Raw genomic sequence first — 21943 nt, 5'->3', positions numbered from 1 at the left:
TAAGATGCCCTGCAGGCCGGGGGCTGCCCTTCTGCTCCTTGGAAAGGTAGTTTTGCTGGGAAACACTGTTCTCTGAGCCTGAAGAGAACCTGGTCCCAATCCTAATGGCGCTACAGAGCCCTTGCATGCATGGCTGTACTGTGGGCGCCTTGACTTAGAGTGTTTTGATTTGTGCTGGTATGCATCATACCTGTTTGTTTGGTCAGTCTCTCTTTTTTTAATGGAAAGAAATACCTTCCTGGATGTTCTTAATTTGTTGAAGTTGAAATGAATATTTATCACTTCTGACTAATGGAAGCATGGGTTAAAAAAATGTGTTATTCTTGATTTTAGGGTACTTAGAAAAATATTACAGAAACTATTTGTGTCAAGTGCATTTTTATACTAGCCCTTGACTCTCAGGTGTTTGCTGCTTAGTAGAAGAATTCCCAGAGCTGATGTGTGATTTTCATCTATTTATTTGTTGAAGGGTGGCTCTTATGGGTCTAGCTATGCAGCCCAGGCTGGTCTCAAATTCCTGTCCTCCTACCTCAGCCTTCATAAGGAGCTAAGACTACACATAGGCCCAGCTGCATGTATGATGCATAGTTTTAAATGTAATGTTAAAACTGAGCACTATAGGAAAATTGACACTGTGTCATAAGTGCAGTAAAACCTTTTTGACCTCTGCACATACATTTCCTTAACCTGTTTTCCCAGACATGACTCTATGTCACTGTCATTTTGAGGTGGCAGTTGTTCTCCATAATGCAGATACAAGGATCCTGCTAACATGTCTGCCTATGCTAGGATTATTCTGAGCGATAGAGGGACTTGCTGACTACTGCATGCGGGGTGGGTGGCAGCAGAGAGCATGTGTCACCTGAAGAGCACTGGAGAGAACAGGAAGCCTTAGCATCTAGTCTCCTGTGCTTTCATTTAGCCTTCTCTCCTGCGTAGCTAGTTCTGACTTCTGCTTTATTCCCATGCATTGTCATTTGTTCCCATCCCCCTTTCTCTGGCCATAACAACACAGGGCGTGGTGTGTGAGAAGTGTGTGCTTTTACACATTTTGTTCCTTCTCGTGTGTGTGCCCCTTGCCTTCAGTCAGCCAGCCACATGTCTGATTAGCATGTGTTTTGTTTTTGTTTTTGTTTTTTGAGATATGGTTTCTCTGTGTAGCCTTGACTGGCCTGGAATTGCTTTGTAGACCAGGCTGGTCTCGAACTCACAGCTCTCCTCCTGCCTCTGCCTCCGAGTGCTGGGAATAAAGGTGCGCGCCACCGTCACCCGGCTATTAGCATGTGTTTTGAGGCTATGGCAGACCTGTGTACTCACCTCTCTTGCGGCAGCTCTAACAGTCTATTCTAACACACTTCTTTTATCCCAGCTTCGATCACAGTCTTGACACGCTGACCACTCCATTGTTGTTTGAGTGAATGAGTGAGTGAATGAACCAGCACACTGATCATCTATAAGATGTGTTATCCACTGATACAACCTGCATTTTAAAGTAGAGTTGCTTTACAGCAACCAGTGTACCCGTGACCACTTGTAGAGTGCTTTCCTGGTTTGTACAAGACTCCGGGTTCTGTCCTCAGGACAGTGGAGGCGAGAGGGTGTTTATGTGTGAAGCAAGGCAGGCAGAGAAGGGTTTAAGGGTTATTATTTGACCTAGAGAACAAATGGAGGAGGCAGGTGGAATACGAAGTGCTTGTTCTTGCCACGCGCCTTCAGTCCCAGCACTCAGGGCCAGAGGCAGGCAGATCTGCGGGAGTCCAAGGACAGCCTGGTCTACAAAGCACGTGCCAGGGCGGCCAGGGCCCCACAGAGAAACCCTGTCTTGAAAACCAAAAAAGAAAAGAAGTGTTTGTTTTCCTGCCATACCAAACTTGCACAAGGTTTTCTGTGGGTGTGGCCGGAAAGTGACAGGCTCTTTCTCCGAGGATATCGCTACAACTAGCATCATCTTGCTGCTAATTTAAAGGCTCTGCCCAGGGCTGAGGATGAGGATTCATGAAGTGTTAACACGAAAAAAACATTTCACAGTTGGGGCCAGGAGTTGGCGAGGCGCAGCGACCATTTGACTAGAGCTTTACCTTTCGTTTTTTTTTTTTTTTTTTTAATTTTATTTAATTTTTAAATTTATGTGCATTGGTGTGAGGGTGTCAGATCTTGGAGTTACAGACAGTTGTGAGCTTCCTTATGGGTGCTGGGAATTGAACCCGGGTCCTTTCCAAGAGCAGGCAGTACTCTTAACCACTGAGCCATCTCTCCAGCCCCTAGAGCTTTACCTTTTCATGTTGTTCATTTTCTCACGTGATTGTAATAGAGAAAGCACCACCTCTCCCGTGCAGAATTGTCCTAAGACTTACTGTCTGCCTGTTAGTGGGGGGAAGTATTTCCATTATATAAGCTTCCTCTATACTGTGTTCAGCCAATATATTCACTTTGTACAGTGTGAAAATATCCAGAGGGAAATCTGATTATGCAGGTCTTCATAGGGAATTGGCAGCTGCTGGCTGCTTTTATGGTTGTTTCAGTGAATTCCATTTTAGGATAAAATATTCATTGACATTGAGTAAATTTTCTTCGGATGTGTTTTTTAGTATTACCTTTAAAAGGAAAATCATATTCAGTGAGTTCACACTCCTGCTTAAGAAAAACCAAGAGCCCAGGTTCCCTTCTCTTCATCTGAGCAGCTGCCGCAGGCTGTGCCTGTCTGGTAACGGCTTTCTTCGTAGGATTCCAAATGTAGGCAGTGTTGTCACTCTTACTAGAGTGTGTAGTGCTCATGAATTCATGGTAAGAGCCACTGTGGGTACAAAATTCCTTGCTGTTGGAAAAGGGAAAAAAAGGGGGCGAGAGTGGGGGAAGGTCTTTTTGTGTTGGCAGAGTGTTTTAGTCTGTGAGAAAATATAAACATTTTCAGATTTGTTTTGTTTTTTTACCAAAAACTATTTCATCGTGATTTTATCTTTAAAACTCCTCTATAAAATTGAATGACAGTTACTGGTTTTGCTTTTTCTCCATAATTTTTCATGCAGACTAGATTTTATAAAATAAATTAATAAAAATATTTATAAGTTGTTGTCTTGTCCCTCTTAAGATAAAACGCCACGGGGCTAGAGAGATGGCTCAGTGGTTAAGAGCACTGTCTGTACAGTGGCTCACATTGTGTACACAGGTGTACATGCAGAGTGAGCACTCATATGTAAAATAAATAAATCCGAAAGAAAAAAAAGATAAAACACCTTACGTATTTATATGGCATTGGAAATGAATCTTGAGGATTTAACATTGTTAAATGCACACTATCCTAGGAACTCAAAGGTATTATCTTAACGACTGTTTAATGCCACGGTCTTACAGAGCCGCGTTATAAATTCTGAGGTCATGGCGTGAAAAACATGTCCTTCAGTTTCATAGAGAAGACAAGAAGAGTGTGAATGAGAGTGTGTTTGTTTGTATGTTTATATGCAGTTGATCTGGGTTGTTCTTTCAGGTATAGACTTCAGACAGTGAAGTCCTTAGCAGGAGTGAGCCTGATGTTACGGTTGCTGTGGGCCAGTTTGAGATGGGATGACATGGCTGCCAAGGCTCCTCCAGGAGGAGGGACTACGCGGACAGGTAAGGGAGTCTGATTTTAAGTTTAAAAGATGTGGGCCAAGGATGTAGCTTAGTTGCTAGAGTGCATACATATCTTAGCATGAGAACTGTGTTCTGTTCCGGGCACTGCGAAGCCTGCTAATGGTAGGCCATGTCTGTAACCTTAACACCCAGGAGCAGGAAGCAGGAGGATCAAAGTTCAAGGCAATCCTCACCTGTGAGTTGGCCATCTTAGATTACATGAGACTATAGCAAAAAAGGGGAGCTAGAACTGACAGCACAGGCCTATAAATGCCAGCTACTTAGGAGGCTGAGGCAAGAGGGTCTAACTAAGGACCTGCTTGGGCTCCTTAGCTCAAAGCCAGCTAGAGTAACTGTCTCAAGAAAACAAAAGAAGGGCTGGAGAGATGGCTCAGAGGTTAAGTGCACTGACTGTTCTCTGGAGGTCCTGAGTTCAATTCCCAGCAACCACATGGTGGCTCACAATCATCTATAGTATGATCTGATGTCCTCTTCTAGCAGGCAGGTGTCCATGCAGATAGAGCACTGAATACATAATAAATAAATAAATAATCTTAAAAAAAAGAAAACAAAAACAAGAAACTAGAATTCCGTCTGTGCCCGTAGCACTCGCCTAGCATGTACAAGGCTCTGGGTTTGACCCCTAACACTGCAATAAGATGTGCCAGTCACCTCATTTATTAAATACTTGTCTTATTTTACAGAAGCTTACCCTTAAGTTTTCTGGGTGCCATAAAATCCAGGTCATAGGTCACAGTTTAGATTATAGGTGAGTTGGCACACAGAGACCCAACTAAAGCTTTAGATGATGGTTACATCCTGTAGTGGTCAGACTGTCAACCCGAGACTCCGGAACCTCAGGCATTTTAATTGAGTGCCGCCTCTAGGTGTTAACTTGGACCTTACACCAGGTTTTTGTTTTTGTTTTGTTTTGTTTTCCTCTTAATTTGTTTCTTCTTGCTGCTCATACTGAGGCAGAAGGATTGCCACAAGATTGATGCCAGCCTGGGCTCCCATATCAAGTTCTAGGCCACCTGAAGCTATAGATTGAAACCTCATTTCCAAAAGGAAAGGAATATGAGCTGCCTAAGCAGCACGGCCAGAACCCTAAGTTAAGCCAGGCAGCAGCTCCTCACGCTGGGGTGGAGGGTGGGGAAGCTCGGCACTGTGGTCACTGATGAAGCAGGGGTTATGAAAGGTCATCTCAGACTGAGACTCAAATCCTTAAAGACAGACCGACCGGGTTCTAAGTTTCCTCGTATTTCAGGTGGTTATTAATGGAGGGTAAATCGTGTTCCCACAGAAACATCTGAAACTGAAATCACAACCACAGAGATAATTAAGAGGCGGGATGTGGGTCCTTACGGCATTCGTTCTGAGTATTGTATCAGGAAAATCATTTGCCCCATCGGAGTTCCAGAAGCACCAAAAGGTAAGAAATAGAAAAAAATGATTGGCGTGTGTGCTGTTAGTTGAGGTTTGGTCATAGTTGTCTCCTTAACTACCTAACTGACACCACAGGCTAGCCTGGCCTACAGAATGAGGCCTAGTTAAAAACCAAACAGACTAGGGGCTGGAGGGACGGCTCAGCAGGTAGGAGGGCTTGCTGCTCTCGCAGAGGACCCAGGTTCGGTTCCCAGCCCTGCGTGTTGGCTCACAACTCCAGTTTCGGGGGCTGAGGGCTTTGTCTGAACTTAATGGGCCTCTGCATGTGTGTGCATATAAATTCATATAAGAATAAATCTTATAACATTCAGGATGTAATATGAAGAAATTACAATAAATTTTTTAAAAGAATAAATCTTTAAAAAACAAAAATAGCCTGGAGAGATGGCTCAGTGGTTAAGAGCACTTGCTGCTCTTCCAGAGGTCTTGAGTTCAATTCCCAGCAACCACATGGTGGCTCCCAACCCTCTGTAATGAGGTGTGGTTCCCTTTTCTGGCCTGCAAGGCAGAATGTTGTCTCCATAATAAATAAATAAATAAATCTTAACAAACAAACAAACAAACAAACAAACCTCAATCCCTCAATGATATAACTAGTGCAAGCTACCCAAGACATCCATACTATAATTATGCATAAATTAAAAAAAAATTTAAGTGTGTAAAGAGAACTGTCTTCCCAAAGAAACACTTTATTTTTTTTCTTGTTTTTTTATTTAATTAATTTATTCAGATTACAGCTCAGTTGTTATCCTATCACTTGTATCCAAAGAAACACTTTTTAAAAGTTATTTTCTCTAGATTATACCTTTATTGATACTAACTTCAGACTTTATTTAGTGAATGATGCTGGGGTATAACCCCCATTTGAAAGAATACAGATACGCTAGCTCCGGCCTTGGGGGTAGTGGAATACTGCTGTCCAGGCACCAAAGTGGGCAGCTCAGTTGATATACAGAACATAGGTTGGCGGTGACTTCCGGGCAGGCCCTCTCCTGGCAGGCGTCTGCCTGTAACCCAGCATCTTCTGAGTCACTGTTCTTTCTCTCTCTGCTTGTGCAGTCCTACTGCCCCTCTGCTCTCCCAGCCCTGGGCAAGGCTCAGTGCTTAGCCTTCTTTACAGGGTTTTAATCTTACTGGGAGGTGTCTATATGTTCTTCAGCAGTTTGGATCCCCTTTTTATATTGAATAATTGTAAACTGTCTCCTTCATGCTGTGGAGGGGAAATGGGTACTGCCCACTGAGCTGGGAAGGACTGCCAGGCTTGCTGTAGCCTTCAAAGATGCAGAAATGGAGGCCGACTGTGACCTGAGTGCAGTGGTAGACTTAGCACTCCGGGGCTGAAGCAGGAAAATGACATGCCATGGGCTCCATAGTGAGCTCTAAGCCTCACTGTAGCTTGTGTAGAAGGGCGGTGTTGATGAGGAAAAAGAGGGAGCAGTCAAGCACAGAGGGCCAGGGAAGTCCCTTCCCTCATGGCTATTGTCCTTGCTTCCTGTGAGCCCCTCAAAGATGCTCATTCCTATATACCTCGTCTGCTGTGTGTACATGTTGGGGGACCCTCCTAACCAGGACTCCTCCTCCTTTTTCATTGACAAGGAAATTCATCAAGTTGACCCGTTGTCATTTCAGAATCTTACCAGGCCAAGGAAAAGCAGTCTCAAGTGATCCTTGGAGGGGCATTGCCAGGAATTTGGTGTTCTCTTCCCCCCTTTCCCAGTGTCACGGTTAGAAAAATGCCAGCACACTAAATCTTTGACAGAAATGTATGAGTCTCAACGATGTGGAGACAGAATAAGGAACAGAGTTCCAGGCAGAGGAAGGTGATGTACAGGCACAGAAGCCCTTTACTCGGGCTGAGGAGCCATGTCCCATGAGCCCTGACCACTGCCTGCTGTTGCAAGCGAAGTATAATTGGAACACAGCTGCATATAACTCAGGCATTGTTTGCTTGACTGCTGAGTCTTTTTAAAAATGATTTATCTTTATTTTATGTGCATTGGTGATTTGCCTGCATGTGTGCCTGTGTGAGGGTGCACAGATCCCCTGGTGCTGGAGTTAAAGACAGCTGTGAGCTCCCATGTGGGTGCTGGGAAGAGCAGTCAGCACTCTTAACTACCGAGACACCCAGATTTGCAGCATAGACCATCTGGCCTGAATGGTCTCAAGGAGTTGCAGTATCTGGCCCCTTACAAGGAAAAGTTTGGCTGGTGGTGGCATTCTGGGCTATATAGCAGACCTTGTCTCAAATTAAAAGATGTGGTTTGCCAACCACCATGCCTCATGAGATGAGGTGAGATATGTCAGAAGAACTCCAAAGATACAATATTCTTGTAAACATTCTGATTTCTTTCACCAAGAAACACCCACACCTCAGAGGAAAGGCCTTCGATCAAGTGCACTGCGGCCAAAGAGACCAGAAACACCCAAGCAGACTGGCCCTGTTATTATTGAAACCTGGGTGGCCGAGGAAGAGCTGGAACTCTGGGAGATCAGGGCTTTTGCTGAGAGGTAAACAGTTAACACGTTGTCAGATGTTTGAAGGTATTATCACTTCAGAAGTAGAAGACTGTGCCGTTAGTCGTCTCTTTAGTCCATTCTGATTAATTTTTCTCTACCTTTTGATTTTACTGCTAGCTCTGGCTGGCACTAAGGTCTGTTCTAAATTTATTTTAAAGTTCATTTAACACAGAAGTAGTCCATGCCTCTTGCATGATGCCAAGACATCCAGATGTCATTTATAAACGGAGTCTGATGAGTTGCTCCTTTCCCCCCACAGAGTGGAGAAAGAGAAAGCTCAGGCGGTGGAGCAGCAGGCTAAGGTCAGTGGACTGCATGTGGGATTGCTGGGGGGTGGGGGGAGCTGCATGGCAGACTGACCGTAGCCAAATTCAGACACATGGAAAGCCCAGGGGTTGTATATTCACATGGGATTTTAAAAGTGTACCTCAAGTTTCATTTCTTGAAAATATCTCTGTGATATACAAGCTTTGTGGGTCTGTAAACCTTGCATATGATTTGAATCCTCCTTCTGGTTTTTATTGTTACGATTCCTTGAGTAGTTTCTAGAAAGAATTTTTTTCCTGCTGAGCTCTACTGCAGCCTGTGTAGAAGTAAACTCCACCAAGGCTCTAAGTTCATTACAATCAGTGTTTACTTTTTAAGCATCCTCTATATTGCTCAGTGCACTGTATTGAGAAACAAAAGGAGCTGCTTGCTTCTACTGAATGTGTAACTACAGAGACTAGAGATAACATAGTGTGCTTTGGGTTTTTATTTTTGTTTTTACAGAGTTGTTCACATGGCTACACTTGAATATTTACTTTATGTATATTAGTGTTTTGTCTACCTGGTACCCATGATATCCAGAAGAGGGTGTCAGATTCCCTGGAGCTGGAGTTATATAGATGATTGTGCAGGTTCCTGTAAGAGCAGCCACTGCTCACAAGTCCTGAGCACCTGTCCAGCCCAGCTGCACGTATTTTTTAAGCTTTTTAAAAAAAATTTAAGGTTTAAAGCTATTCTTCTTTCATATTTTATAAAGCGTACAGAAATGTACAGAAAATCACAAGCATCTGTTCCTATAGCAACTGGCTAGCTGTTCTGTTCTTTGCTTTTATGGGTGTGTTACGTCATCGCTGCAGCACAGCCTTAAATGGCACTTCTTAACTAGTTGTGAGTAGCACTTTAAGTTTTCAGTGCATTTCTCCTAATGAAATACTCTTAATTATGTGTTGTTCTGTTTTGGGAAATAAGCATTGATATAAAATACTTCAAATTCTCTTCAAACATATGTGCTGTCTACAAAAACAATCTGAACAGAAGGGCTGTGACTAGAGGGGAGCTAAAGCCCTGAGATTTGGGGTCAGTAGGGTCTGAAACAGGGTCTTACTGTAGCCCAGGCTCTTCCAGATCTTAATGTGTACCTGAAGCCGACCTCAGACTAATGGTAGTCCTCCTGCCTCTGTCTCTTGTGTACTGCGTTTATGGCATGAGCCACCATGTCCAAGACTTTGTGGTTTTGAGACACAGTGTTGCTCTCTGTGTTAGGCATCTTTAAACTCACCCTTTTGAGTGGATCTTAATGGCGTTAATCACACCTCCATCTTGAGCTAATACTGTGTCCTTGGGCCAATTGCACAGCCTGTTGGAGCCTTGGTTTCTTCACATTTAGCGACCACAGTGCCAGCTTCCCGATTTGGTGTAAATTTTTGCTAAATGGTGCACTACACATGCAGTCGGTCCTACCTAACATTTCCCAGGTGAAAGCCTGTGGTGTTGCTTAGTTCTAGCAGTCTAAAACATACAGGCTGGGCTAGGTGTGGTGGCGTAAGGCTTTAACCTAAGCCATGTGAGTTCAAGGCCAGCCTGGTCTACAAAGTGAGTCCAAGACAGCCAGAGCTGTTACACAAAGAAACGTTGTCTCAAAAAACCACCACCACCAACAAAAGCCATGCAAGTTTTCCTTCACCTGTTTTGCTTTGATTGTTTGTTTTTTGAGACAAGGGCTCTCTGTGGTCCTGGCTGTCCTGGACCTCTGTATATAGCAGAAGCAAGCCTTGAACTTACAAAGAACCACCTCCCTCTGCCTCACAGTGTTGGGATTAAAGGCATGTGCCACCAGGCCTGGCCTGGTTTTTGAGCGTAGAACCTGCTTTGTTGCCTAGGATGGTCTTGAACTTGAAAATTCTCACAAGAGTTGGGATTACAAATGTGCCTACCACTCCCAATTTTACCCTGTGGGGTTTTTTGTTTGTTTTGTTTTTATTTTTATTTTTATTATATACAGTGCAGAATAATGAACCCAGAGCCTGGTGCATTGCAGGCAAGTATTCTACCAGTTGAGCTGTTTCCTTAGTAACCCTGGAAGAGATTTTCCCCTTCTGTATAAAGCGTTTAAAAGACCTTTTACTGGGGCTGGAGAGATGGCTCAGAGGTTAAGAGCACTGACTGCTTTTCTAGAGGACCCGGGTTCAATTCCCAGCACCCACATGACAGCTCACAACTGTCTGTAACTGAAAGATCTGATACCCAGAGATATACATGCAGACAAAATACTAATGTACATAAAATTAAAATAAATAATTTTTTTAAAGTTCCTTTTACTTATATAGTACATGAAATATTCCCAGTACTCAGGAGGCTAAACAGGAGGATTGCTCCAAGTTCAAGGCTGCACAGAGTTAATCCCAGGTCAACTTGAACTACAGAATGAGAGCCTGACTATAAACAAACAGTAATAACGTCTCAAAACTATTTGTAATTTCCATTTAGCTTGATCAGAAGGTTGCTGACCGGAATAGTAATAATAAAAACTACCATCATGTTCTTTATGATTGGCTAACCTAAGCTACAACGGCCATGAATCAGGCCCACCCCTTTCTTCCTGTTCCTCTCACAGCGAGTCGCAAGTGTCCTGCTCCTGTAAGGTTTCCCACACCCGTTCTCACTCTGAATGCTGGAATATTGTATAGAGCATTTTGGTCATTTAAATTTGTTATTTGTGAACAATTTATAATGATATAGTGACTTGGAAATAGAACCTTCATGAAGGGATCAGGGTGAGTTTAGACAAGCGTGCTCTTGTTTTGGAGATCCTGTATCGCAGGCTTTGTCCTGGAGAACTAGAGCTCACATGTCCTCTCCTTGACTCTCAGAAACGTCTGGAGCAGCAGAAGCCTGCAGTGGTCGCATCCACCACGTCCCAGACAAACAGCACGAGCACTACTGTCTCTCCAGCACAGAAGGTGATGGTGGCTCCCTTAAGTGGCTCAGTCACCCCTGGAACAAAGATGGTGCTAGCCACAAAGGTCGGGTCTCCTGCCACAGTCACATTCCAGCAAAACAAGAGCTTCCATCAAACCTTTGCCACTTGGGTGAAGCAAGGCCAGTCCAGTTCAGGTAGAGCCGGGATGAATAAAACATTGCTTTGTTCTGGGTTGGGAAAGGCATTTCTAACCTTCCGTTTCCTGAGAGAGTTGCTCTGCTGCTGCCACTGCTTGCACAGTCAGGCTGTGACAGTCATTTGTCCTAGGCGCTCTCTGTGGAGCCCTCTCTGCAGTCCTTACCTTCAGTATTCACAGAGCGCACTTGGAGCAGAGAGGAGTGTTTAGTAAATACAGAATGAGCCACATTTCATGCATCGGTGCCCTTCCTAGAAGTCACTACGCTGCTGGTTATTTAAAATCTAAAGCTTATTAAATGTCTTATACCCCATTAGCCACCAGCACAGCTGCCACCTCTGCTACCACCATTGCCAGCACAGGTCAGACGTTCCAAATTACAGGCAATCCCGTCACTATGGCAGGAAAAGTAATTACCAAATTGCCACTTCCTGCAAACAGCAAGATTGTCGCTGTAAATGTGCCAGCAACACAAGGAGGTAAGGGAATCAGTCGCAGATTGAGTTCACCTTCGCCAGATCATGCTGTCGCCATCACTCCATCTCCTCCTCACTGGGTCCAGTCGTCAGCTCTCACATTCTGTGTAGCCCACTCTGCAACCCACCACACGTAGTTTCTCCCCAGACACCAAGCAGCACCTCACGCTTTGCCTTCCTTGAAGGGCGGTGCTTCATGTCTTCTTCATCTCTCTTCAAGGCGTGGTCCAGGTGCAGCAGAAAGTCCTGGGTATCATTCCATCGACAACAGGTCCCAGTCAGCAGACCTTTACTTCATTCCAGCCCAGGACCGCAACCGTCACAATTAGGCCCAATACGTCCGGCTCTGCGGGAACCACTACCACCTCACAGGTGAGCGTTCGTCCCGGGATTTCTCTGTTGAGGAATGTGGAGCAGGTCAGGGTGACATTTCTGTGGCCTCTTCCAGCATCAGTTCTGTTCATCTTTCTGTCATTTAATCTATGAAGTTCCAATCTGGGGGGGGGGGGGTGAGGGGAGGAGGATATATATATATATCCAATTTTTTATACAAATGAACAAAAATGATATTAATTTTGGCGTTTGGTTAATTGCATATTGGTACTATTTATAAGTAGTTATGGTTCAGCAGTGTTTTCTAGAGAAAGCTATGTGACTTGATGGACAGCACTGCGTGTGCTGCACTTCCTGACTGTAACTGTCCTGCAGTCCCGCTCACTGGCAAGAACGCTGTCTCACCTGTACTTTTAGTTCATCTGTACTCTTTCTGATAAAAAAAAAAAAAAGAGAGAGAGAGACTGATTGAAAGTACACTGTATGTGCAGTCACCTGGTACGTGACATATTAGATACAACAGTTCTTTGGAACGACTGTCATGGAAAAAGGTGATTGGGGGGGGAGCATTCGAGACAGGGTTTCATTGTGTACCCTTGGCTGTCCTGGACACAACTTTGTAGTCCAGGCTGGCCTCGAACTCACATTGATCCACCTGCCTCTGCCTCCCGAGTGCTGGAATTAAAGGCATGCGCCACCACCGTGCCTGGCTTGTCATGGAAAAAGTTTTAAACTCTTAATTATGAAACTGACGTAATATGCTCATTGTTGTTGCTCTTTCATAGCTGAAAGGATGTTGGGGTGTGGCCTCTTCCTTGAGTAGTTGTCATCAGTGGCCCTGAATTTCCTATTGCATTTGAATCAAAAAGTTTCCTCAGAATTCCACCAACACTGAATGCAATTTTAAATATAATGGTGGAGAGACGGGTCTTTGTGAGTTCCAGGACAGGCTGGAGGTCTATATAGTGAGTTCCAGAGCAACCAGGGTATAGGAGAAAAACCTATTGTGTTTTGGTAATTTTGAAGCAGTTTTAATTCCTTTTGTTTTGATTTTTCTTTTCTTTTCTTTCTTTCTTTCTTTCTTTCTTTTTTTTTTTTTTTTAAGATTTATTTATTTATTATGTATACAATGTTCTGCCTGTACATATGCTTGTACTCCAGAAGAGGGCACCAGATCTCATTACAGATGGTTGGGAGCCACCATGTGGTTGCTGGGAATTAAACTCAGGACCTCTGGATGAGCAGCCACTGCTCTTAACCTCTGAGCCATCTCTCCAGCCATGATTTTTGTTTTTGAGACAAGATTTTTCCTGGCTATCCTGGAACTCACTATAGGCCAGCCTTGTCTCCAGATCCACCTGCCTCTTCCTCCAAGTGCTGGGATTAAAGGTGTGTGCCGCCACCCCCCTGCTGAAGCAGTTCTAATTCATTGTCCTTTGTTCATCCACAGGTAATCGCAGGGCCTCAAATCCGCCCTGGTATGACTGTGATTAGAACACCACTCCAGCAGTCAACACTAGGAAAGGCTATTATTCGAACACCTGTGATGGTGCAACCAGGTACTTGTGCATGTGGAGATAGTATCTGAGTATTTGGACAACACATCTCGGGAAATTGTGGCGTGCCTCTCCGTATTAGAAAATACAAATTTGAGCTGGGTGTGGTGGCTCACATCTATAATCCCAGCACTCCGGAGGCAGAGGCACTCTGTGAGTTCAAGACCAACCTGGTCTTTAAAGGGAGTCCAGGACAGCCAAGGCTACACAGAGAAACCCTGTTTCGAAGAACCAAAACAAAAACCCCAAAAAACATTAGCCATTACATTTGAGAGTAATGGCCATGACCAAAAGAATGCCTTTTGTTTTGTTTTTTGTTTTATTTTGGGGTCTCTTTATGTAGCCCCAACTCTCCTGGAACTCACTCTGTAGACCAGGTTGGCCTTGAACTCAGGGTTCTGCCTCCTGAGTTCTGGGGTTACAGGGATGTGCTAGCTACGTTTTTTGGTCTGGACTGTTGTTTCTTTACTCTATTGAAGTCAGTAGGAGCCTTTGGCTGTGGTCCTGTGTTTGAACTCATCTTAGGTTGTTGGCCTCCAAATGTATTTTTCAAGATCGAAATGAATATTCATCTGAAGTGGCAAACTGTTTTAATTCAAAGTATGCCAAGAGACGAGTGACGGGTATCTTGTTTGTGCAGGTGCTCCCCAACAGGTGGTGACTCAGATCATCCGCGGGCAGCCGGTTTCCACAGCCATTTCTGCTCCGAGTCCGGCTTCTTCAGCACCTGTGCAAAAAGGCTTAACTCCAGCAGCAGCGCCTGGGACCATACAGCCTTCATCCCCACATGCCCCTCGTCCTCAGCAAGGGCAGGTGAAGCTCACCATGGCTCAGCTCACTCAGTTAACACAGGGCCACGTAAGTAACATAGCCTCAACTTGAGAGGTAGCCTCATTTTTACTGAAGTTTACATTTGATCTTAGGTAAATTTTGAAGTATACTTATTTTAAGAAATGGTTGCTTGGGGCTGGGAAGATATATATTCAGGCAAATCCTCACACATGGAACTAAAAATCTTTTAAAACTATACAAACAGACTGGAGAGATGGCTTAGAGGTTGAGAGCACTGGCTGCTCTTCCAAAGGTCCTCAGTTCAATTCCCAGCAACCACGTGGTGACTCACAACCATCTATAATGTGATCTGATACCCTCTTCTGGGCTGTAGGTGTGCATCCAGGCAGAGCACTGTATACATAATGATAAATAAATAAATTTTAAAAAAGAAATAAAAAGCAAAATTTAGGAGTATTAAACTGCTTGCCTGGATTATCACATATTATTGTCTAGTTTTCTTTCAAAACCTCAGATTCCTAAAAGTCTGGGGGGTTTTTTGTTTTGTTTTTGTTTTTGTTTTGTTTGTTATGTTTTGTTTTTTTGTTTTGTTTTTTTGGTGGCATTCCACTAGATGAGTCATATAATGGCATATGGAAAGATCAGCAACAGTACTGATACTGTTGAAGAGTGGGAATAACTTGGTTGTGTGCAGCGTCATTTCTAAATTTACTGTAGGGCTGGGAGAGGGCTCTGTTTTTAAGTGCTGCTGTACACTCATGAGAGCCTGCGGTCCTTCCCTATCATCAACAAAAACATAAGCTGTGAGGGCTGGAGAGAAGGCTCAGCAGCAAAGAGTGAGTATTGCCGGAGGATCTGCGTTCACTTTCCAGTACCCATGTCAGTTACAACTTCCGATAACTGCATCTTCTGGGGATTTGATACCTTCTTCTGAACTCTTGGCACCCCAACACGTGTGCAAAGATACACACACACACACACACACACACAATTTCAAAGTAAAGATAAAAATTTAAAGCTGCTTTTGCATCACACAGGTGTAGAGCTAGGAAGGAGACAAGTGGGTCTTGGGCGCTCACTGTCCAGCTAGTGTAAGCAGTCAGGCTGAGCTCCACAATCAGTTACTTGTCTTTTAAAATGAAGTGGAGCAGGCTAGAGATGGCTCAGGCATCGAGAGCACTTCCTGCTCCTGTAGAGGACCTAAATCGCGCCCCACATGGTGCTCACATACTCAAGCAAGCACACACACACATGTACACATACATGCACATGTACACATAAATAATAAATGTTTAAAAAATAATAAAAAGGTAGGGCTGGAGACATGGCTTAATGGTTAAGAGGACTGGCTGCTCTTCCAAATGCGCTCTTAACTGGAGCCATCTTTCCAGTTCCTATACTGGCTTTTTTGTTTTGTTTGTTTAAGTGGGTAATTAGAAAAACAAGTATGAAGAAAAGACAAAAAGGGGACACTAAAGAGATGGCTCAGAGAGGTTAATAGCACTGTCTGCACCTCCAGAGGTCCCTAGTTCAATTCCCAGCTGACGCCGTCTTCTGTCATGCAAGTACACATATGTGTATAAATTACATCTATAAATAAATCTTTAATAAAAATATAATGTAGAGAATGATAAAGGAAGACAAATGGAGCTATCCTCTGACTTCTATGTGTACACATGAGTGAGCACACATACACCATATACCCACACGCCAAAACCAAATCAAACTAAACCCACAAAGTCAGACTAGAGATAGACTGAGGTTGTTAGAATGCTTATGTAGAAGCGCAAAGCCCTGGCTTAGCTCTATATCGCTGCATGAATTGGGGTGCTAGCATGTGCCCATAGTCCCAGCCCTTGGGAAGTAGAAACAGGAATCTCAGAAGTGTTCAACTTTCCTTGACAACCTAGCAAGTTCGAGGCCAGACTAGACAACAAAAAAAGCTTCCTGCAGTGCTCCTCATATGCATCGTGGACTCCCTGTAAGTGAGCACCTTGTAACCAGGAAGGAGAGGCAGGCTTTTCAGTCAGGGTCTGGCCTGGTTGGCTAATAAACTTGGACCAATGCCTTGCACCTTGTTCTGAGGATGAACTCATTGTTCTTTTCTGTCTTCTTTTGTTATTTTATCCTGTGACAGGTTTCATATATCCTAAGATAAGGCTGTGTAATCTGGGGCTTAGAGGTGTTTGCCATCATACCCAGGCCAGGAGATGCTATGGATCAGACCCAAGGCTGTGCCTGTGACGCAGGCGTTCTGCCAATTGAAATGCGGTCCCATCAGTTCATTTTCTCATTCCTTCTTTCTTTCATTTATTTTTCATACTTTGTGTTTTGGGGGTGTCTCACTTTGTCACCCAAGCTGGCCTCAAGTTCCCAGTCCTTCAGCTCACACCTGACTGACAAATTCTGGGATCACAAAGACAGCATGCCCACTTTTTTTTGGTTTTGGTTTTGGTTTTGAGACAGGGTTTCTCTGTGTAGTAAGAGCCCTGGCTGTCCTGGACTCACTGTAGACCAGGCTGGCCTCGAACTCACAGAGCACTTTCACTTTCCTTTTCTTTTTGTCTGTTTTGAGACAAGGGTCTCTGTGTAGCCCTGGCTGTCCTGGAACTTGCTGTGTAGACCAGGCTGTTCTTGAATTCACAGAGATCCACCAGCCTCTGTCTCCCAAGGCATGTACCACTATTCCCAACTATTTTCTTTTTTTATTAATCTTTTTTTCTCTTTTTCCTCCCTCCTTCCTCTATGGAGATCAAAATCTTCTAAGCAAGCACTCCCTGTTGGGCAGCCCAGCCCCATAGCTTCACTTAAACACACACAATTTGCTGTTTGTTTTGTAACTATTACTTAAACCTGGCATTTGTGTGGTTTTGGTCACACATAGAATGTTTATTTCTTAAAGAACAAATGCCATTGGCGGGGGAGGTGGGGGGCGGCGACGGGGGAGGTGGGGGGCGGTGGCAGGACTTACTTAGCTAAGTGCAGACTTGTAGCTCAGGGCGCTGACCGTGCTTCCTAACCCCACGCTTGCTGCAGTCAGGCTTGCTGGCCTACTACATCTTATACACAGGAGTCTGTACTTGTAGAGGCCTTGGTTTCTGGTTCCCTTTTCATAACTCCTGGACCTTAGTGGCTCTCCTGGCTCTTGTGTTCTGCCATTCTGTATCTGAGACTCTGGGGAAACACAGACACGCTTGGTGGCCTTCCCATGGAAACGCCCTGGGTTCGGCTATCTTGCCCCTTAACTGAGAGCACAAGAGGTTTGCTGTGCTCATATTGTACAACAACAAAAGCCAGCCCCAGAATACCTGCTTCATGTTTAACGTTGGCAAAAGCCTTTTTCTTTTTCTTTTTTCTTTTTTCCTTTTTTCCCCCCTTTTTTGTGCCTCTGAGGATTGGATTCAGGGCCTTGAGAACTGTAGTCTCGCATTGGATTTAGGGCCTGAGAACTGTAGTCTGGCACTCTGATGCTGTTTTTGAGGCAGGGTGTGAATATGTAGGTCTGGCTACCTTTGAATGTGTGCCACCATACCTAGGTAGACCTTCACTCTTCTGCGTTTCCTAATTGGGAATAATGATTAGGGAATATAGTAAGACTGGTTCTGCCAATCCACTGACTCTCACTATGTGAGACTGAAATCAGACCATATATAAAGCTATATGAGAAGTTTAAAGGGATGTGAATGAAAATGGTTTAAGGTAAGAATCAGGTGTGACGGCTGCAGTCACAGTGGGTTCCAGGCTGTCCTAGGGTACCAAAATTTAGTTTGACCCGAACATGATAGCTCTGTCCTATACTACCAGAACTCAGGAAGTAGCAGAAAGCTTTTTCTTGGGTTTCTTGCAGAATGGGGGTGTAACCTGTATGATTTCATTAAAATGCTTTTGTGATTTGAACAGCATATATGTTGTCTACTTCTTCCGCAGGGCAGCAACCAAGGTTTAACAGTAGTAATTCAAGGACAAGGTCAAACCACTGGACAGCTGCAGTTGATACCTCAGGGGATGACCGTCCTTCCAGGGCCGGGGCAGCAGCTCATGCAAGCTGCAATGCCAAATGGCACCGTTCAGCGCTTCCTCTTTACCCCACTGACTACAGCAGCCACAGCCGCCAGCAGCAGCAGCACTGATACCACAGCAGCAGGTAGAAACGCTGGGTTGATCCTTATTGCTGGGCTTGTGCGTCGCACAGGGTCCAGTACTCTGCCTCCAGCCAGCATAACAGCTACGCAGGCTGTTTCTGTTTCATGCCTTGTGCCTAGACTCCCTGTACTGTACCTCTTCCCAACTAAAATAAAGCAAAAATAACAGCAAGGAGGAGGGAGGAACAGAATAATTGATACCTTGGTACCCAGACCTGTGTTCCTTGTACAGCCTTGGCGGTGCCCTGGGGATAAGCCATGGGAGAGTAAATCCACCCGGCTCATGACGTGTGCTTGAGAGCCACAGGCCTAGCCCTCTCAGTCAGCCTCCTACAGCCTGTTACCATGCTGTACATAGCAGAAGAGCAGCACTTGACAAAGGCTGCCTCTGAATGCCTAGTGACACATGGAAGGCATGCAGGAAATGGTCCCGGCTCCCCCGCCGAGGAGAGGCCGAGTCTGAGTGCAAGGTTTACATCTTCTCTACTGACATACAGAATTCTTGGCTTTAGGAAATCCCCTTCAGAGTCTTCTTTCACCATGGTCTTCCACTCTAGCGTCACAGAAATCATTTTGCTTTTCTTTTTTTACAGGTTCAGGTGAACAAAAACAAAGTAAATTATCACCCCAGCCCCAGGTACAGCCAGCTACAGCCCTGGCACCAGCTCAGTCGCCGAGTGTGAGCCGTGCGGAAGCCCAGCCACAGGCTATTCAGCCTGCAGCACAGCCCCCACCCCCGCCCCCAGCTCAGCCTCAAGTCCAGACCCAGCCAGCAGCTGTCTCATCCCATGTCCCTCCTGAATCACAGCCTTCCCAAGCACAGTCATCTAAACCCCAAGTTGCAACACAGTGTCAGCCTCCGAGCAGTGTCCAAGGACAGTCTCCTGTTCGTGTCCAGAGCCCACCACTGACTCGAATACGTCCATCAAGTCCCTCCCAAGTGACTCCTGGACAGCAGCCCCATGTTCAGACTACTGCCTCACAGCCGATTCCAATTCTGCCCCCCACATCTCTGCAGGCACCTTCCCAAGGCCAGCCACAGTCACAGCCCCAGGTACAGTCTTCAGCTCAAACTCTTTCATCAGGACAGACATTAAGTCACGCTGCTGTTCCATCCCCATCCTGTCCTCAGCCACAAGCACAGCAGCCGCAGCCCCAAGTCATTGCTGTGCCTCCTCTCCAGCAAGTCCAGGTTCTCTCTCAGATCCAGTCGCAGGTTGCGGCTCAGATACAGGCTCAGCAAGGTGGTGTGCCCCAGCAAATCAGACTGCAGTTGCCCATTCAAGTTCAGCAAAACAGTGCTGTGCAGACTCAGCATATTCAGAGTGTGGTCACAGTGCAGGCAGCCAGTGTGCAAGAGCAGTTGCAGAGGGTTCAGCAACTCAGGGATCAGCAGCAAAAGAAGAAGCAGCAGATAGAAATTGAGCGTGAACACACCCTCCAAGCTTCTAACCAAAGTGAAATCATTCAGAAACAGGTAAAGTTATTAAGTCAAAGCAGCATGTTCCGTAGCGTGAATTATTGTGCTGTGCGGTAGACTTAGTGATTTGGTTGTGCTGGGCTTCCTGAATGAGCCAGAGTCACTGGTGTACAGGAGCAGAGGGAGAGTAGAAGCACTGCTTGCCCGTTCCGGTTTGGGGCGCCTTATTGGACACTTAGCACTTCTCCCTGGTAGGTAAGCCCCCCGGCCCCCCTCACAATGTAGAGATTCATTTGAAGTCATTTGGTTTGCAAGTGTCATTCCTTCATTTGCCTATTGACTAAGCAAATTGTGGACAGACAGTTCATTTGCATTACTGGCCACACCTTTGTACAAATGTCTTAAACCCAGATGTTTGTCCAGAGTTTGATGTAATGTGGCGTTGTGCAGCAGGGGCATCTTGGGGTGGTGTCTGGGTGCAGTAAGTCACTTTAGGCAGCCAGAGCTCTGCCCAAACTGCTGAAGCTGGTGACCTGCCTTCTTACTGAGGACACCCTGTCAGCATCCATGTGCCCCATCAGCACTAGGCTTTGGGTCCCCCTGAGCTGTGAAGCACTGTTTTCTCCCTGAGCGGTGTCAGCCACGTGGGATTGTTAGGACTCACTGCCATCATGTATGTGAGTGTGAAGCTGTAAATTAATATTCCTGTGAACCTACATCCTCTGACAGGTTCAAATCCCAGCTCTTGGACTATTTCCTCTGTAAACTGAGGACCTGTCTTTCAGATCTTTATATGGGGCAGGGTATGCTTCAGAATTGGCCCTTGGTGGCAGCACAGTGGGTGAAGGCCTGTGGAGCATGGCAGTTAGGTGCAATTTGGGGCTGTGCTACTTAACATTTAACTTCAAACATGCTGGTTAGTGCCTTTGCATCTTAGTGTTTATTTGAAAAACTATCCCTATATTCCACTGTTAGCATAGAGGGAAAACAATGTCAAATGCTTAGCTTAAGTCAGTACTTGGTGCATGGTAAGAACCTGGGACCGCCCAGCAGCTTCTATTCTGGTTGTATTCATTAGGCAGTTCTCACCAGTCCAAACACTTAACATGTGCTGTTACTTGTAGCTGTGTGCTAACTTAACTGTGTTTGTTATGAAATGTGCATTTATGGATTTGTTCTGTTCTCAAGGTGGTGATGAAGCATAATGCTGTAATAGAACATTTAAAACAGAAAAAGACCATGACTCCAGCTGAGAGAGAAGAAAATCAAAGGTAGGGAGAGACTTAGGGCCCACCTGAGAGTCTGCACAGTTTGGTTTGGCTTTGGTCTCACCCATGTTTCATGCCAGGAGTGCTCCTAGTCAGCTCTCCTTGAAATTCTGCGCTCAGTTTACACATCACCTAGGGACATAGATGCATCGTGCCTTGCTTTTCAGGGTGAGACAGCCAGCGTTACAGAGGTTGTGTGTTTCTCTCTAGAATGATTGTCTGTAACCAGGTGATGAAGTATATTCTGGATAAGATAGATAAAGAAGAAAAACAGGCGGCAAAGAAACGCAAGCGAGAGGAGAGCGTGGAGCAGAAGCGGAGCAAACAGAACGCCAGCAAGCTCTCTGCTCTGCTTTTCAAACACAAGGAGCAGCTGAAAGCCGAGATCCTGAAAAAGAGAGCACTCCTGGACAAGGAGCTGCAGATCCAAGTGCAGGTGGGAGCACGGTCCTCCCCAGGACCACATCGGGACACACTTGCTTGCCTTCCATTTTTAGCTAAGCTTAAAATTCCAGCTCACGTTTTAGAATTTACATTTGCATGTTTGTAGCATGGAGAGTAAAACTCACACATGGATTTTGAGACGAGGCACGTCTTTGTAAGTATGTCTTCCTACTTCCAATCTGAGAGAGCTGAGCTGTCTTAGCTGTTTTGGATGTATTGTGGCTTTTATTGTCTGCACCACCACTCATCAAGAAACACGGCTCTAAAGAAGACTGTGTGTATGAACGTAGGAAAACAAGTGCCCACAGCTTTGAAAAAGAAGCAGGGTATCAAAAGCATCCCATAAGGTACCTTGTACATTTTAGTAAAATACCCATCTGATCAACAAACAACATTAGATAATCTGGAATGTTGTGGGTCTTCCCAACAGAAGACAAACCAGACAGGGCCAGCTGTCAGGTTATTAATTGGAGAAAGACAAGAGACACAAACTGCAAGAAAGAAGACAGAATTATTATTGTGTGTGATGCAGTTGTTATATTGACATTGACATCCCC

The 21943-nt window shown here is 45.0% G+C and overlaps 1 protein-coding gene across 7 annotated transcripts in view; it reads left to right on the top strand.

The window, feature by feature from the left end:
• Bptf (bromodomain PHD finger transcription factor) overlaps positions 1–21943 on the top strand; it is a 100208-nt gene that overhangs the window by 64989 nt on the left and 13276 nt on the right. For 5 of the 7 annotated variants that reach the window (XM_051158926.1, XM_051158925.1, XM_051158929.1 and 2 more), the window contains 12 exons: positions 3485–3609; positions 4913–5041; positions 7413–7563; positions 7832–7874; positions 10710–10953; positions 11652–11803; positions 13215–13323; positions 13961–14178; positions 18040–18256; positions 18848–19731; positions 20863–20945; positions 21153–21378. In XM_051158926.1, coding sequence (XP_051014883.1) covers positions 3485–3609; positions 4913–5041; positions 7413–7563; positions 7832–7874; positions 10710–10953; positions 11652–11803; positions 13215–13323; positions 13961–14178; positions 18040–18256; positions 18848–19731; positions 20863–20945; positions 21153–21378 — 2581 coding nt within the window. The remainder of the gene's footprint in view (positions 1–3484; positions 3610–4912; positions 5042–7412; positions 7564–7831; positions 7875–10709; positions 10954–11651; positions 11804–13214; positions 13324–13960; positions 14179–18039; positions 18257–18847; positions 19732–20862; positions 20946–21152; positions 21379–21943) is intronic. The other 2 variants (XM_051158930.1, XM_051158931.1) reach the window with 1 other exon arrangement.

The sequence above is a fragment of the Acomys russatus genome, chromosome 16 (assembly GCF_903995435.1).
Source record: "Acomys russatus chromosome 16, mAcoRus1.1, whole genome shotgun sequence".
NCBI lineage: Eukaryota > Metazoa > Chordata > Mammalia > Rodentia > Muridae > Acomys > Acomys russatus.
The sequence above is the reverse complement of the archived record's forward strand: the minus strand, read 5'-3'. Positions and strand labels throughout refer to the sequence as shown.